General features: G+C 46.7%; 1 protein-coding gene across 3 annotated transcripts in view; it reads left to right on the top strand.

Moving 5' to 3' along the window:
• LOC126996399 (uncharacterized) overlaps nt 1–15,149 on the top strand; it is a 61,835-nt gene that overhangs the window by 18,048 nt on the left and 28,638 nt on the right. For 2 of the 3 annotated variants that reach the window (XM_050856787.1, XM_050856814.1), the window contains one exon: nt 978–1,031. The exons of the other annotated variant lie outside the window; for it this stretch is intronic. Coding sequence is in view for 1 of the 2 variants with exons in the window: in XM_050856814.1 (XP_050712771.1) it covers nt 978–1,027 (50 nt within the window). In the remaining variant the exon portion in view is untranslated. The remainder of the gene's footprint in view (nt 1–977; nt 1,032–15,149) is intronic. 3 annotated transcript variants of the gene reach the window in all.

Raw genomic sequence — 15,149 nt, 5'->3', positions numbered from 1 at the left:
TAGCAGTGACAGGCTAAATTCGTGGCTTTACCGTGTGGCAGTGACGGGCCAAATATGTGGCTTTACCGTGTAGCAGTGACGGGCCAAATTTGTGGCTTTACCGTGTAGCAGTGATGGGCTAAATTTGTGGCTTTACCGTGTAGCAGTGACAGGCTAAATTCGTGGCTTTACCGTGTGGCAGTGACGGGCCAAATATGTGGCTTTACCGTGTAGCAGTGACGGGCCAAATTTGTGGCTTTACCGTGTAGCAGTGATGGGCCAAATTTGTGGCTTTACCGTGTAGCAGTGACGGGCCAAATTTGTGGCTTTACCATGTGGCAGCGACGGGCCAAATTTGTGCCATGATATAAACCCCTCAAAATAGATGATACATAAACTGATCACAAATGCTTTGATATATATTATGAAGTGCTTTGTGTGAGTGATGGTTTTTTCTCATTTTTCTCGCTCTGAGGGACCAATAAGAAACATGATCCCCGCTGCTACCACCACCACCACCACCACCACCACCGGGTTAAGAATACAATTTGTTGACAAGGAATCTATATTGTTCTTGGTTTAGAATGATATAGTTCATCAGAAATTGGTAGCCTCATTTTTGTACCCTTGAAATCAATTCCAGTAGTAGTGAAATAAGCTAGTACTATCAAAGTCCAGCTAAGCCAGTGCTCCTTCCTCATCCAGAATAACATTAGATTAGTGCATTGTATCCACAAACACTTTCCTCCCCAGTGTTGTCACCTTTAAGTTGTTCTTCATGGGTGTCTTTAATATTCCATCTCATATAATGTTCAGTACTTTCTCCATAAATGGAATGGTAGTGACTTTCGTCTGTTGAATGCTAACGTAGGCGATCTTTCAGTAAATTAGCAACGATCAAGTTTTTTATCCATCAACTTGAAGCAACCAATTTACCAATCATTTGTTGTGTTCTTCATTGAATTCACTGAACTTGCTCCTCTTCTTGCATTTTGCAGCCAACAGTGAGTGCCGGGCAGCTGACGGTGGACCTGGTAATTACCTGTGAGAAGGTGAGGCAGTATCTGAAGCACACACACACACACACACACACACATACACACACACACACATGCATGCAAGCATACAGTTAGCTTGAGACATTCCATGTACCTTCTGTGGTGAACTCACACCTTTGCCCTGTCTTCACACATGACTTGTTAATATCATGCTTTAAACCCATTATTGGTCTAATGTTTCAGTTAGTCCTTGGATGTAAGGCTAGTCTTGCTCAGCTCAGTGACATTGTACTGAAGAATGAGGCTTGTCCCTTGTTTGCTTGTGTCTCATACTCCATAAATCAGGAACTTGAGAAGCTGCTCCAAGTCTTGTCTCAGGTGACTGAGTTCCATGAGGGTTGATCCTTCACTGGTGACTTTGTGGTGTAAACATTGTGATTAATTTGATTGTCATGAAATGCAAGGTGCATAATCAAGTCACTGGAGATGATTGTTAGCAAGATAGTCGATACTTTAGTTTTTAATGGAGAAAAGATTGAAGGACAGTGTAATTTAACGGTAAAGCTTGTATCAAATGTAACGCAAATACTCTGATATAAGTTTTCAATTGAGGGAAAGCTTGTAAATTCTCAGACTTGAATGAAGAATGAGTATGCATGTTTCAATGGGTGATCTTTCCCTTTCCCTAGATCATGAGATGTTATTTTTGTCTCCAAGGATCTGTTCCCATGCCTTTGGCCTTGCTCATGTACCTATATTTGCATGTCATTCTGTCCCCAGCAGTACAAAACAAGAGTGGCAAATATGATATGATGGAGATACAACACCAACAACAGTAGAAGAGAGAGTGTTATGTTAGATTAAAGATAATGGAAGCATGGTGCCAGTAACTGTGTTTTGTGCCCAACAGGTGGGCACCACCCAGCCCCTCTGACCACAGCAGCAAAGACCAGTGCCATGTCTTGCCTGCCCAGTCCCTTGCTGTCATGCAGACCCCCTCATAGAAGTGAGTGGCTTGGCCTTTACATGTGTGACTCTAGCTGTGTATGCCTTTGACAGTCTGTCATATCTCTAAATACATTCAGTTATCAATATATCTGTCTGTCATATCTCTAAATACATTCAGTTATCAATATATCTGTCTTTTGCCAGTCTGTCATATCTCTAAATACATTCAGTTATCAATATATCTGTCTTTTGCCAGTCTGTCATATCTCTAAATACATTCAGTTATCAATATATCTGTCTGTCATATCTCTAAATACATTCAGTTATCAATATATCTGTCTGTCATATCTTTAAATACATTCAGTTATCAATATATCTGTCTGTCATATCTTTAAATACATTCAGTTATCAATATATCTGTCTGTCATATCTTTAAATACATTCAGTTATCAATATATCTGTCTGTCATATCTTTAAATACATTCAGTTATCAATATATCTGTCTGTCATATCTTTAAATACATTCAGTTATCAATATGTCTGTCTGTCATATCTCTAAATACATTCAGTTATCAATATATCTGTCTGTCATATCTTTAAATACATTCAGTTATCAATATGTCTGTCTGTCATATCTCTAAATACATTCAGTTATCAATATATCTGTCTGTCATATCACTAAATACATTCAGTTATCAATATATCTGTCATATCTTTAAATACATTCAGTTATCAATATATCTGTCTGTCATATCTCTAAATCCATTCAGTTATCAATATATCTGTCTGCCAGTCTGTCATATCTCCAATAAATACATTCAGTTATCAATATATCTATCTTTTGCTAGTCTGTCATATCTCTAATAAATACATTCAGTTATCATCAATATATCTATCTATATCTGTCTTTGCAGAAAAAAAAACCTGGAATATAAAAAACACTCTCTTGGGGGGTTATTGAGTTTTATTGTTTTTTGTTTTTTTCATTTTCATTATGTTAAAATGTAAATGAGTTGAAAGAATCCATTACAAAGTGTTGGACTGGACTCTCCATTTCCCGGAGTAATGGTGGGAAGGCCAAAAGTCCGGGCAGGAATATACTTGTCTGGCACCCTGGGTCTGGCAGTGCCACACACCCGAGCACCACATTTAAGAAAAAGTAACAAAAACAAGTTATTTGAAAACTTCCAATACATGTCAACCATGGACAGTGACACCAAGTGTCTGCAATTTTTTTTCAGCTCCAGGTGCTTAAGCACACTGTACTACTGTGAAGTATTTCCAATGAATGTTTTCTATAAGAATTTAATAATGAAGGAACTGAATGATAATCCTAAGCAGCAGTTGATACCTGTGAACAGTGTCAGCAGCAGCAATGCAGTGTTTCCTGCGTTCTCTGCGGCCATTACAGGCAGTCCTCAAGTTTGGAGGTATGCAACCTACCTCACACCTACGACGACCAGGCCAATAATATTAGTAATATGTCATTAAGCAATGAGGTGACATTTTAAATATCCTGCCATGGAGTGACTTGTTTACTCATTGCTCCTGCACCCCTACAGCCCACCACTGCCCTCATGTGCTGGCAGGAGGGAGGATGGGGGTTGGTTGGGCCAGCCCTCCCAATCATTCCCCTCCATTGCCTGTGGCACTCAAGCTGTAAGCACTACTCATGATACTCTACCTATAGTTTATAGACCTACAGTCTGCTATACAAGCATAGATCCAGCAGCTGCTGGTCTGCTAGCACGTGAGGCGAGCAAGGGTGGAATGAGTCTACCCAATTATCTCCACACTACAAGTCTCGGCTGTGTTGGGTTCACCTGTTAGCCCACACAGGTGAGGAGAGAGCCAGCCTAGATAGTCAATCAGCTGAGTACAGCCAAAATGCCATTCCAGAACAACAGCTCCCTCATAAAATTTCTGCACGTAATATAAAGTTGCACAATGTGTGAACTTGATTCCCTATGAACATAATGTTTCTTACTTGCAAAAGTAAGGTCAAAGCATGGCTGCATGAGACAACAATATACTGATATGTCCAGGCGGCAGAAACTGACCAGGGGACGGAATCTGATGGACTTGTTTTGATGCCCGGACTGGGTCAGGAAAGGCTGAACACAGCCGGGCACATGTCTTGAGGACCCAAGATTTTGTCTACTGGGAAATCCAATATCTAGGAAATTGAGGTTCAAGTGTGATTTAGAGGGAAAAGATTATTATAAAGTGAAGAGCAGACACACGATCCAAGGTGCAGGCTGGTCTGTGTTAATTTATACTCTACAGAAAATGACCTTTTGCTTCCCTAAACATGACACCAATTTTGACTGATGTATTTTTTAATATGAAGAATAAAAATGATAAAAACAACTATACAAAAAGTCAGTAAAACCCAACATAAGGCGGTGGGTTGGGTTTAAAAGACAAGGATCATTCCCAAGCTTGTTTATATCAACACATCAACCAGAACATAGACTCAGGAGGCCACCAACATATACATAAATTAAAAGAAAACATGTTCTTTTAGGGAAATTTTAACTGATTTCCTTTTTTTTATGGGGGGGAAGGGGGAGGGGGGTGTTATGCCAAGCCGGGTATTTTTCTGTCCATCTCTGTCTATCAATATCTATCTATGGTTCTATATTTAATTATGTTCTTCATGTATCCATCTGTCTGTGTATTGATGAATGAATGCATCCATTTATATTATTTTTGTATCCGTTGTTGTAATGTTGCAACCATTTTTACTAGTACAAGAGCTTCTCTACTCTATGAACATTACCTTTCTCAAGCCATTTTGTTCACTGGAAAGCTTAACTCACCATGTTTAACCCTTTCAAATGAAGCTGCTTTTTACTCTTCTCTCCAGAGTGAGCGACATAACCTCCTGACTGAGCTGGTCCAGGAGGTGGTGGTCCTGCAGTGCCTATGAGCAATGGGACAACAACCAAATCCCTGGCCACAGCTGCGCTACCTCACCTCCCACACAACAGAGGAGGACGTGCTAGTGTGAGTGTCCAGTGTAGAAGCATAATTAATTTTCTTCCTGTTTGTAAGGAAAGAGAACAACCAAGTGCCAAATCGTCAAAAAGGAAGATAAAGATAAAGTTGCCTTGTCACAACATGCTCCCGAACAGACAGGAGGAGTTGCCAAAGAATCGTTAAAGTTCCAGACATGTTGATGCTTCCATCCTGAGAGAGTGTAAGCTATAAGAGAAACAATAGTAAGAAGGCTGGTCCAGGGTTTACTGATGAAGGTGCTGATCAGTAGTACCATGAACAGCACGGCTGATTTTGTCTGGAATGTTGCGTGTGAGTTGGTCGGGTCACAGCCAAACTAGTCTTTCGTACCTGTTTCCTTAGTGCCATTTCCATGTCTTTCTGAGTGTCAATAAGTACCAGGACAGCAAAATGGGATGTTTAGTGCCTGACGGGACAGCTTGGTGGGGTAACAAGAGGCGTGATGCGTCTGCCTCCCTTCAAAGCATCTCTGCATTGCTTTAAGAATATTCTGCAAGTTTAAAGCTGATGAAGGAAGACGTACAGCAGCTATAGTCACCATACACTAGGCTGAAGCCCCTGTCCATAGCTAAGGGAGCTGATTGCTTAGATGAAAGGAGGGTAGGCCTTGGTGAGGGAGGGGGCAGGGCATCTGGAGCAATTCAATATGCAAAGTTTGAGTGTCTGGTGAAGTAGTAAGAAGCATGATGTCTGTTTCCTCCACTCACAGCTCACTTGGGGCCCTGGAGCTGGAGAACACAAAGGAAGAACAAACAACAGCAGACCTGATGGTTCTTATGAGGCTGTTTGTGACAAGCTACACTAACTATCTAATCAAAGGTGGAAGATGAAGGACAGCAAGATGAAGAAGCGTCTCTCAGCCCTTCCTCTCGGGTGCCGGCTTTGTCAAACTCTTCATGGAAATTTGGTACATAGTAGTAGGGCTCATGTTAGCTGGTGATGCAGGGGATGAAAAGTGTGGTGTGTAAGACATGCTTCACACCTTGACTGGTGAAGGCCAACAAGTGGAAGAATACCTTCATTAACCTGACCCAGCCATTGCTTCCTTCAGATAGGAGCCTTTCCATATGACAGGTTTTCCTTTTCCTGTACAGATATTTTGAATTAGTTTTCTCTGATTGGTTTCAGAATATCCTTAACAACAAATGTCACCAAAATTATATGCTCCTGCAGTGTTGGGTCACTGTTAGATGCACAAGAGTGTACTGAAGGTCTAACATGTGTGTGTAAGCTTACTTGAGGTGCTGTGTACATACACAATAGTAAATTTTTGGGAAAAAAATCATTATTTTTGGATATATTATTACTGAATAATCTACTCTGCTATTCTCCTGACCTCTGACTCAGCACTGACCTCATCATGGCAGAGACTGGGCATGCACAAGGCGACCCATTGTAGTAGCAGTGTTGTGTTCCCCCAGTGACCTGCCGACCACTGTGCTGCTGATCAAGTTTGTGGAGGAGGGAGACAGTGCGATGGGCACAGTCATGCTGCTCAACTTTCTCAATGCTTGGAAGGTCCAGGTGAGGAGGTAAACAGAAGCTTGGTCTTCCTCCTTCCATGCTCTTGTCAGCTGCTGTCTAGTTTTTCTTGGCTGAATTCTTCATAAACCAGTTTACTGTAAAAACTCTACTTATTTGTTTCATAAAGTTGTATACTTTTACTTATTTGCTCAATATATATTTAAGGATTTATATATTTATATATGTCAGCTGCTGTCTAGTTTTTCTTAGCTGAATTCTTCATAAACCAGTTTACTGTAAAAACTCTAGTTATTTGTTTCGTAAAGTTGTATATTTTTACTTATTTGTTCAATATAAATTTAAAGATTTATATATTTCCTGTCACGGCTTGAATCAGGAATTGGGATCAAGAATAATTAAGAGAGTGATGGCACTATTCTTATAAGCTTTTTTTTTTCCAGGAGCAAGCTGCAACATGGACGATGCCTTTTCTTGGAAAAATATGTTTTGGAGCCCAACACCACAGAGGTTGCCAAGAGTGAAATTTTTATATTCAAAAGTGAGAAAGATTTTGTGTTTGCTCAGTTTTCAAGTAGCTGCTGCACAGTGTTCAATTTCTTGCAGTGTTTAACCCTTAAACACATCCGGGGGTTGGATCGGACCCCACTATATTTTCTCAATGGTAACACAGCCGCCTCATTGGCGCCAGACAGCTGTGATGCCTGATAGCTTTTCTGTTCTCTTTGATGTTGTCGATGTTGTGTGCATGCAGCTCTCGCTCTTTCCTGTCCAGTGTAGAAGCAATTGGTGCCCGTTTCGACCCCATGTATGTGTATACGTAATACAACGCTGTATTACGCGAGTCCCAAAAATATATATATATATATATATATATATATATATATATATATATATATATATATATATATATATATATATATATATATACATATATATACATATATATTTATATATATAACGGGCGCTGACCGTTCAAAATGTACATTCCCGATAAGCCTGCCAAGTATGGACTGAAACTTGTCCTTATAGCTGACAACACAAGGGAGTACTTATTGGGGCCAAAACCGTACTTGGGGAAGGGAGATCCACCAGCTCAAGGAAACCTGGGCCTGGGACACTGCCTGACGAAGGAGCTGACTCCGTAGACCATATCATAACACCAACAGGAACGTAACTGTGGAGAACTGGTTCACCTCAGTTCCCCTTGCAATCCTTCATATCCACCGTCTGCAACATCCCCATTGATGTTCAGCGTCCTAATGGAGCACTGGAGCAGGCGGTGTTGTTCAATATCAGCTCCTGCATAGTACGGTGCAGGAAGTGTCCTCCGCGGAATGATGTTAGGAAAAGCCGCAGTGTGTGCTTTACTTGTATAAGGAGGCTCTCTGCAAATTACTCAAATGTAAGTAATAATTTTCTATGAATTGCAACTGTACTAATGTACATTTGTACAAAAATAATCCAGACTTTTTTTTTGCACTAATAAAATATCAACTTTTTTGATAGCTTGCCTCAGAACTAGCAGTGGTGCCAGAATGCTAGGGGTACATCAGATGCATCCCACACTCCCAGGCTGTACTTGGGACACGCTACATGGGAGTACTTGCATGGGAGGGCCTGATACAAAATGTATTGTGAACAGGTGTAGTATTTTTCATGAGTTTTGGAGATTTTGGGGGCTATCCAATCTAATACTTACTTATCAATCTTTACATATATTTGTTTCTCCAGAAACAGGATTAAGTTTGCCATTGCCCATGGTGCTTTTAGTTTGAATAAAATACAATTAGAAGTATTTTTTTCATTTTTTAAAAGCTGGGGTCCGCAAGGACCCCCACATGTGTTGGTGTATAATTTAATAGGTTATGTGTTTAAGGGTTAAATATATTCAAGGGATTTTTTGCCACGTACAGAAACCACGCAATTTCACTCAGTCTTCATAGCAGGGAGGGTGGGGGGGTCGAGAGGGGTGAAGCCCCCCCACCCCATTAGAAGGCTATGTAAAGTTAGGTTGGAGTAGTTTAAATATATTGGACACACGGTGTAAGGTGTCAGAAATATGCAGCGCGGGACGTGTAACTGCAGTCAGTTGATTGTTAAGGAAAGTCCCGCCTGTCTGATGTGGTCTCTAGTTTTATGGATCAAACCTGTCAGTATGAAGTACATGTAACCATCACACTCCGAGAATCATCTATTCTCATCACTGCGTTTATACATCAGTGATAACTGATTACTGTCCAGTCGAGTACAAAAGACAATACACGGATCAGTATAACACATTATAATACACCGTCAGGTGTCCGACTGCTTGACATACATACAAGTACAACATGTGGAGCACTATAACACGTAAGAACACAACTTCAACGGACCTTACACCGTCAGGGTCTATAAACACCTCAGGCTCTCGGTCGTTCGTCCGCCGCAATGTCTTCCCTGCATCAACTTCCTTAACCGTCTGCCCTTTGCCTTCATACGTACCTCCTTCCTGTGTGGGACACACTCATGGCTCTGAACAAGGACGCCTTCAGACGACTGTAGGCCGGCCTGATGGATTTGGTGACCTCTCTGACCGTACTGTCATAACATTCCCGACGATAAATGGCCTTTGCAATAGTAAACCTCTCCCTTATTCCTCCCTCTCCACTCTTCCACCTCTCTCCTCATCTCTCTCCACTTCTCACCCTCTCTCATTTTCCTCTATTTCCTCACATCGCCAAACGGCGATAACAGGACGGGAAGTTTCCCTAAACTTTCGGGAGTAGGGAATTTTCCCCATTTTAGGGAGGGGGAGGCGGACCTCTTGTAAAGAATTACCTGCATTAGTTTAGTTTAGGTTATGACACGTTAGATTTGGTACCTCACCTGTCCGCTGCGATAGGCACGGATTTTTCCTTCACTGGTAGCCTGGTAAGCTGTACTACCAGGTCTTTCTCTGCCTCTGTGGTGGATAGTGGAGTGTTTCCCATGTGGTATTGGTGTGCTGGGTATCCCTTCACTGGTAGCCTGGTAACATACACTACCAGGTCTTTCTCTGCCTCTGTGGTGGATAGTGGAGTGTTTCCCATGTGGTATTGGTGTGCTGGATATCCCTTCACTGGTAGCCTGGTAACATACACTCCCAGGTCTTTCTCTGCCTCTGTGGTGGATAGTGGAGTGTTTCCCATGTGGTATTGGTATGCTGGATATCCCTTCACTGGTAGCCTGGTAACATACACTCCCAGGTCTTTCTCTGCCTCTGTGGTGGATAGTGGAGTGTTTCCCATGTGGTATTGGTGTGCTGGATATCCCTTTGTAGTGACCCTCTAAATCTTCCCGTTTTCTTCATCTTTAATTCTTTAGTCTACCCTTTGACTCACCACGTTCTCTTTCTCTTCCGCCTTCTATTACACACACACCATCTCATCCTCCATATTTCATCGAGTCGTGGGTCACTACATCATAAACATGTACCAAATCATCACATATATTATAACAAACTCACCAACATAGATAATAACACCAGATCATCAACCATATATATAATAATGTATATCAACCTCTGTAAATATTATTTACCACATGTAATAAAATTCCTCTCCAATGGAGTCACCACTAGTTAATAGTTGTTTCTATTAACCTACAAGGCGGCCTTAGCGGACCCAAACGGCGTTGTACCAGCTACAACGTATGCTGCCTCGAAAACACACAAACAGAAATGTTTGGTTTTCGCTGTAGCGGCCTAGGCTGCCGCTACAATTGGTGACCCCTGGAGTGACCTAGAGGTACATCCCTCACTTTCTTTACCCACCCGCTGCCGCCACCGCTGCAGCTGAACGTGGACTTCCCTCCCCCCTCCAGCCCCGGCCCAGTGTACCCGCCGTCTCCACCGCAGACCACGTCCAGCCCCGACCCTCACCACGTATCCCGTGGGTTCTCTGCCGGCAGGCTTCAGCATCTGGTCACGCTCTCCCCGCTCCGGCCGACGGCAACTCGCGTGGGGACTCCTGCCATCGCCCCGCTGTACCTCGCCTCACCTACCCAGCCCAGCCCAGCCTCACCACCGTACCTCACCCTGTCTGGTCGCCGCCCTGCGCCCGCGGCTGCCTCCCTCGTCAGCCCAACACATCGACTCACCCACCGCTTCACCAGCCTCCTGCCGCTGCGGCCCCCCGGCGTCTCTATCGGCGCCCTTCCTACCTCCGTGGCCTCGGCAATATCGCTGGTGCTTCTACAGCGGCACTCCCGTCAGCGCCTTCTGTCACCCCGCCGACATCGAGTGTAGTGTCGCCCTTATAACTCGCACCGTTCCGTGGCGTGCCAAGTGTATGTGCGTGTATAAACAGTGACGAATGACGCCCGTGGCCTACCATCTACATACGTATCAAAGTGTGCCGTGACGTCCCTTCCGGCGTGTGCTCCCCAACCCGCTCCAATCCCTGTGCTCCGTACCCTTCGACGCGGCGCACCTGCTCAGCGCTCTGTCCCCTACCGCTCCTTCAGGATGCCTGAGGACTGTTGCGAGCGGAGCGTGGCCAGCTTCCGCGGCCCTACCTTCACGAGCCACGAACCAACGCTCTGGTTCACTATCCTTGAAGTTAACTTCAAGCCTCACCGCATCACCACCAGTCTCACCAAGTTTAGCCACGCCACCGCACTCATTCCCCTAGACGTCCTCTCGCAGGTTTCCGATACCATCTCCAAAGCTGCCTCCTCCGACACTCCATACGAGGACCTCAAAGCTGCCATCCTATCCCGCCTGGAGCCTTCCGTCACCACTCGGCTTCAGGAAATGCTATCCAAGGAGGAACTCGGGAACGAGAAGCCCTCGGACCTGCTACGACGCATGAAGAGGCTCCTCGGCGAAAAATATGAGTCCTTTGATAAGGAGGTCTTCAGTCACCTCTTCTATCAACGGCTACCACCACACATCCAGCAGGGCCTTTTCACCGTTAAGAACACGCTTTCACTGGAGGGCCTCGCCAAGCTGGCGGACGACTTTCTAGCCTCCTCCCCGGCTGCACCCCAGCCAACGGTCTCCAGCGTCGCCGACACCACCGGGGTCCAGCAGCTCGCAGCCCTCGTCTCCCAGCTCTCTCTGGAGGTCAGCGCCCTTAAGGAGGAGGTCCGTGGCCGCCCTCGTCGACGCTCCCCATCACCCCACCCCCACCGCCGCCGCTCCCGATCTGACAGCAGCCCTAGACGCACGCCTGGCGTCTGCTACTATCACAACAGATTCGGCCGAGACGCCCGGAAGTGTACGTCTCCCTGCACCTTCCAGGACTCTTTAAACAGCCCCGGCGGACACTAATGGCGCATAGCGCCCGCCAGCACATCTCGAAGCTATTCCACATCTTCGATCCACTCTCCCGCACCAACTTCCTCATCGACACTGGAGCCGAAGTCAGCGTCCTCCCCGCCACACCCAGCCAGAGGTCCTTGCCGACCATCGCCCGCCTCTACGCTGCTAACGGCACGGGGATCCCTGTCTTCAAAAAACAAACGCTCCAGCTCAACCTCAACCTTCGCAGGTCGTTCGAGTGGACCTTCTACGTGGCAACAGTTTCACAACCTATCCTGGGCGCCGATTTCCTGTCTCACTACAATCTCCTAATCGACCTCAAGAGTCGCAAGCTCCTGGATCCACTGACATCCATCTCAACCAGGACCAGAGCAGCAGCAGGCGAAAGCACCCACATCTCCACCATCGGCGCAGGCAACCGGTTCGCGTCTCTCCTCAAGTCTTTCCCGACGCTGACACAGCCACACACAGCGAACAAGCCTGTGAAGCACCACGTCACGCACCACATCGAGACGACCGGACCACCAGCATACGCCAAGGCTCGCCGCTTAGCTCCAGAACACTACCAACAAGCCAAGGCCGAGTTCGAGTCGCTGATGCGCCAAGGTGTTATCCGCCCCAGCTCAAGCAACTGGTCGTCTGCCCTCCACGTCGTGCCCAAGAAGAACGGTGACATACGACCATGCGGCGACTACAGAGCCCTCAACTCGCGCACCGTCATGGATCGCTATCCGGTGCCGAATATTCAGGAGTTCTCCTCACAGCTTGCTGGCTCCACCATCTTCTCCAGGATCGACCTCATCAAAGCCTTCCACCAGATCCCAGTCAACCCAGCAGACATCCCGAAGACAGCCATCGTTACACCTTTCGGCTTGTACGAGTACGTACGGATGCCCTTTGGACTCAAGAACTCTGCCCAAACCTTCCAGAGGTTTATGGACGAAGTGCTGCGAGGACTGACTTTCTGCTTCGCCTACATCGACGACGTCCTCATCGCCAGTCCTGACGCTGACACACACCGCCGACACCTAGAGCAAGTTTTCGCCCGTCTCCAGGACTACGGCATCCAGATAAGCCTTGACAAGTCAGAGTTTGGTGTTACCTCCGTCAACTTCCTCGGCCACACCGTCTCTCCTTCAGGCATCACTCCCATCTCTTCCCGCTGCGACGCCATTCAACAGTTCCCGAAGCCGACAACTCAGCGCCAGCTCAAGCAGTTCCTCGGGATGATCAACTACTACAACCGCTTCATTCCACACTGCGCGCTCATCTTCCAGCCACTCTACTCCATGATCAAGCCCTGCAAGAGAGGCCAGTCCGTCACACTCGCCTGGACTCCCGAAGCTGACGACGCCTTTCTCAAAGCCAAGGAGGCACTGAAGGCTGTTACCACACTCAGTTTCCCTACTCCAGACGCCACTACTTCAATCTCCACGGATGCCTCAGACACCGGCGTTGGTGGAGTCTTGCAGCAGCACGTAAACGGAGCCTGGAGACCCATTGCATTCTTCTCACAGAAACTCAACAACGCCGAGAAGTACAGCGCCTTCGACAGAGAACTTCTCGCCATCTACAAGGCTGTCAAGCGCTTCAGATACTTCGTCGAAGGCCGGGAATTTCACATATACACCGACCACAAGCCTCTTGCCACAACCTTCATCAACAACAAATCTACCAACACACCCAAGCAGCTGCCCCACCTCGACTTCATCTCGCAGTTCACGACAGACATCCGGTACGTCAGAGGTGAAGACAACATCCCTGCTGACGCTCTCTCACGTAACATCTCGGAAACATCCTCCTTTCTCATTGATTATGCAGCCAATGCTTGAGACCAAGTCGAGGACACCGAGCTGCAGCAGTTAAAAGAAAACCCCGTATTGTCGATGAGGCGAGTCGAGTTTCCCGGGACCACGTGCACCTGTACGCGGACGCATCTACCGACACCATCCGGCCGTACCTGCCGAAGAACCACCGGAACCCTCTCTTCCGCCAGCTGCACGACTTCTCTCACCCTAGGATAAGAGCGTCGCAACGGATGATGTACTCGCGCTTCATATGGGCGAGGATCAACAAGGACGTCAGAGACTGGACCCGCACCTGCGTCCAGTGCCAGGCTTCCAAGGTGACGCGCCACACCGTCTCGCCTCCAGCAACGTTCTCGCCCCGATCCTCCAGACTCAAACACGTCCACGTCGACATCGTTGGCCCACTTCCACACTCCAACGACTACAAGTACCTCCTCACCTGCGTGTACAGATTCACACGCTGGCCCGAAGCGTGATGAAGACATGACAATGGACACCATCGCCAGAGCCTTCGTCAACACCTGGGTGTCGCGCTTCGGTACGCCTCTCAGCCTCACATCCGACCGTGGAAGCCAGTTCGAGTCGAGCCTTTGGGACAAGGTCATGTCCATCCTGGGGATTAAGCGGATCAGAACCGCCAGCTACCATCCTCAGTCGAATGGCCTTGTCGAGCGCTTCCACCGCCAACTCAAGGCCTCGCTGGCAGCAACAGTTCAGGACCGCAGCGACTGGACTACGACTCTGCCTCTAGCCCTCCTCGGCATACGGACGTCCCTCAAAGAAGACTTTGGCCACTCCTCTGCAGAGCTCCTGTACGGTACCACTCTCCGCCTTCCAGGAGAGGTTCTCTCGCCCACTCCTGGCCCTCCCTGCGACATACAGGACTACGCCAGGAACCTCAAGAACGCCATGCAGAGACTCCAACCAGTGCCGCCACGTACATCACCCTCCAAGACGTTCGTGAGCCAGGACCTCGACACCTGCACACACGTGTTCGTACGGGTGGACGCCGTAAAGAAGCCCCTACAACAGCCATATGATGGCCCGTTCGCTGTCACCAGGAGGACGCGGAAGAACATCACAATCGACCGCCACGGCAAATCCGATGTCATCGCCATCGACCGGGTCAAGCCCGCGTACCTCCTGCGGCCGGATCCTCCACGCACCAACACCGTGTCAGTGTCCCCCACTCCAGTGATTGCAGACAAACTCCAGTGCCACAGACAAAAACACGTAACGTTCCTCCTACCTCGTCACTAGGGGGGGAGTTATGTAGTGACCCTCTAAATCTTCCCGTTTTCTTCATCTTTAATTCTTTAGTCTACCCTTTGACTCACCACGTTCTCTTTCTCTTCCGCCTTCTATTACACACACACCATCTCATCCTCCATATTTCATCGAGTCGTGGGTCACTACATCATAAACATGTACCAAATCATCACATATATTATAACAAACTCACCAACATAGATAATAACACCAGATCATCAACCATATATATAATAATGTATATCAACCTCTGTAAATATTATTTACCACATGTAATAAAATTCCTCTCCAATGGAGTCACCACTAGTTAATAGTTGTTTCTATTAACCTACAAGGCGGCCTTAGCGGACCCAAACGGCG

This window comes from Eriocheir sinensis, chromosome 1 (genome assembly GCF_024679095.1).
Source record: "Eriocheir sinensis breed Jianghai 21 chromosome 1, ASM2467909v1, whole genome shotgun sequence".
Classification (NCBI taxonomy): domain Eukaryota; kingdom Metazoa; phylum Arthropoda; class Malacostraca; order Decapoda; family Varunidae; genus Eriocheir; species Eriocheir sinensis.
This window is presented reverse-complemented; position numbering and strand designations above follow the sequence as displayed.